The sequence below is a fragment of the Nansenia antarctica genome, assembly GCF_963989245.1.
Source record: "Nansenia antarctica genome assembly, contig: SCAFFOLD_206, whole genome shotgun sequence".
NCBI lineage: Eukaryota > Metazoa > Chordata > Actinopteri > Argentiniformes > Microstomatidae > Nansenia > Nansenia antarctica.
In genome coordinates this window covers 35,728-39,195 of record NW_027662945.1, presented here as the reverse complement: position 1 = coordinate 39,195, position 3,468 = coordinate 35,728, and the positions used below count along the sequence as shown (strand labels likewise).

The 3,468-nt window shown below is 40.4% G+C and overlaps 1 protein-coding gene across 1 annotated transcript; it reads left to right on the top strand.

Moving 5' to 3' along the window:
- Window positions 1–340: 340 nt before the first annotated feature.
- LOC308175201 (intelectin-like) lies at window positions 341–3,252 on the top strand (the record flags this gene model as incomplete). The annotated part of the gene is made up of 4 exons (XM_080550919.1): window positions 341–389; window positions 2,128–2,375; window positions 2,548–2,706; window positions 3,103–3,252. The coding sequence occupies 4 exons, from the start codon at window positions 341–343 to the stop codon at window positions 3,250–3,252; spliced, it is 606 nt and encodes a 201-aa protein (XP_080407045.1).
- Between the last annotated feature and the right edge of the window lie 216 nt (window positions 3,253–3,468).

The window sequence follows — 3,468 nt, the reverse complement described above, 5'->3', positions numbered from 1 at the left end:
ACCCCCAGATCAACTCCAGGCTAAGATTCACAAGTAAATAACTAACACGAGCAGCAGGTTTTCCAGACACAAATTAAGCCGAAGCCTTGACTAGAAAGAGATGAAAATGTGATTTAGTGCAGCACTAGGCTTAATCTGTGTCCAAACCGACCCTTTATGTTTTTAGAGCCATGATCTGCAAATGGTGAAACAGAATTGTCTGACTGTTTACTTTTAAGATTTAGCGATTTTCTTATTGTTTCCTTTAGTAGTTATATCAAAGATTTAGAAACATCTGTATTTTTCTGGGGGGGGGGGGGGGTTATATAATGTTTTATTATATTCTTACTTTTTTCCAGACATGCTGCTCTTGCTGGTGGTCTTTTCCCTGACAATATTTTGTGTGCCAGGTATGCAGAATATTTTAATTATTTTGGCACTTTGTACCACACAACATTAGGGGTGATTCCCTCTCAAATCAGGAGGATTCTGATAACCACTGTCTCAGATTGGTCTGAAGTGGTTTCTGTAGTTACATTTACATTTTACATTTACATTTTTGCCTTTAGCATTGTTGTAAATCACAACACAAACTCACTAGTCAAGCCAAAATACTGCAATGCAATAGATTCCCCACGGCCACTGCTACCTAGTTAACTATAACACTACTTTACATTGTTAGCAGCTTCACAAATCAAGCTGTGTCAGGTGACTAGCGATGTGTCATTGATTTTCAACAACGCTGAATGTGTTTACATTTTTCGGAAATGGAAAAGGAAAAGTCTGAACATTAAATCGGATGCCGACTTGTGGACCAATTGTCCAGACCATGTCACATTTCTCATGGACGAAACTATATTTCTACAATATAATGATGCAGTAATACTTACTTACCATGTTCTATTAATGTCAATGTTAATATTCAGGGGAGGCTGGTGGAGGTAGAAATCAGAGGACTGGCTCCTTATAAGAATGCATTGTATTGAGTGAGGAATGGGATGGTATTGATTCCATTCCTCACTCCATTCCATACATTACAATGAGCCGTCCTCCAATTTCTACCTCCACCAGCCTCCACTGGTCAGATTTGAAAACCCTAACTGGCCCCACTGAAGGCAACATTGCAACTGTATTTCTTCATAAATGCAGTTTAATGTAACTGTCACTTTGTCTGTTAAGGCTATGAGCATGATCATCCTGACCCAGGCTATTTGAAGGTGGACGTGAATGTTGACTCTGAGAATCTGCAGTCCAGGGTAAATAACCTAGCTGCTGCCAGGAGCTGCAAAGAATTAAAGGACAAACATGATATCAACAAGGGTAAGTGACTTAAGTTGCATAATTTCTAAAACTTTATACATTAAATAGTTAAACCTCAGATTAAGCAGAGAATGTTTTTAACAATTAATTCTAATTGTATATCTGTTTTTTTTATTCATTAAATATTTAACAAAAACATACATATTTAATTTGTATCTATATGTATTCCAAAATACATATTCAGCAATACCTATATCTAATTCAAATAAAATGTGTATTTTTTATATGTCCTCTGAATTACAGTATATCTTGTTTAAAAACAAATTCTTTAATGTGGATTCAATCTGAGATGAACACTTTGGCATATTTATTATATCTGATAAAAGATGTGCTAATTCACCCCACCACCTCAGGGGAAATGGGGATGTTCTGGTTGAGTGATCAGACAAGCCTATATAAACAACAGGTTCATTTGTATATCTTCTCTCAGATATAATAGAGATATAAAAGACATTTAGATTGAAATGAAGTATTTCATTTCATATTCACACATGTAAGATTTAATGTACACATTTTCTACAAGCTAAATATTTATGTGTGTAATCCAGATTTAAGATCTTAATTAAATAGATATTTTTTTAACTTAATAATTCTTTTGGAATTAAATATTTTGATATTTATGTTTTTGTTAAAAAAAAGTATAATAATACATTATAAATCTATTAGAAAAGAGGACATTGTTTTTAAACAGATTAATAAATCCAGTCTTTATCTGGGGATGGGGAGTGGAGGGCTGTAATAACAAAAAGGATGAATCAACTTTACAAAGGGCCCCATACAAAAGTCTAATTTCTAAAAAGTAATTTCTATTTCTCCACAATTGTCCAGACGGGCTGTACTACCTGACCACGGCCAGCGGGGTGGTCTACCAGACGTTCTGTGACATGACCACCCTAGGCGGCGGCTGGACACTCGTGGCGAGCGTGCACGAGAACAACCTGTATGGGAAGTGCACGACGGGTGACCGTTGGTCCAGCCAGCAGGGTAGTAACCCCAACCTGCCTGACGGGGACGGGAACTGGGCCAACAGAGCCACCTTCGGAACACCAGAGGGCGCCACCTCTGACGACTTCAAGGTAGAAGTCGTAGCTTCACTTGCGACACTTCAGCCTCCAGCCCACCACCCAACAATGCATTTAGTCTTTTCTACCGTTGTACAAAGACGCATCTGCCAATGTGGTTCCTACATGGTTCCTATTGTTTGATGCCTCGCTTCTTTTCTGAATTACTTCCTGTTTTCCCCCTCAGAATCCTGGGTATTATGACATCATGGCAGAGGACATGTCGGTGTGGCACGTTCCAAACAACTCACCAATGGAACGCTGGAACCTAGAATCCATCCTGCGCTACCACACTGCCAGCCGCTTCCTCACCCAGAGTGGAGGAAACCTCTTTGGACTGTTCAAGGTATATAACACACACACACACACACACACACACACACACACACACACACAGACACAGACACAGACACACGCGCACGCGCACACGCTCACGCTCACGCACTCGCACTCGCACACGCACACGCACTCACACTCACACTCACACTCACACTCACACTCACACTCACACTCACACTCACACTCACACTCACACTCACACTCACACTCACACTCACACTCACACTCACACACACACACACTCACACTCACACTCACACACACACACACACACACACACACACACACACACACACACTCACACTCACACTCACACACACACACACACACTCACACTCACACACACACACTCACACCATTTAAGGAGGATTAATTGATTTCTCTGTGTATTCCTGTTCACTAGCGTTACCCAGTGAGATTTGGAGCAGGGTCCTGCGGACACAATGTTGGACCAACCATCCCAATCGTTTATGACTATGGAAATGAGGAGTCAACCAGTCTGCTTTACGGACCCAATACAAGAAGTATGAGGCTCTTAAAGAACTACATTTAACCTAAAGGAGCATCTTGTAGCTTTAGTGACCCCTAGCGGCCACAAGATGCATCATACACCTTTTAATATTATGTCTGTGAGAGTTGTGACTACAAGTGTGTTTCTATTAAATCAAACTCCAACCCTCCATCCACCCCCACCCTTATAAACCCACAATCCCTAATAAACAACTTCTCAAAATCTTTTTTCCCTGTCTTGTGCATCAGTCCCACATTC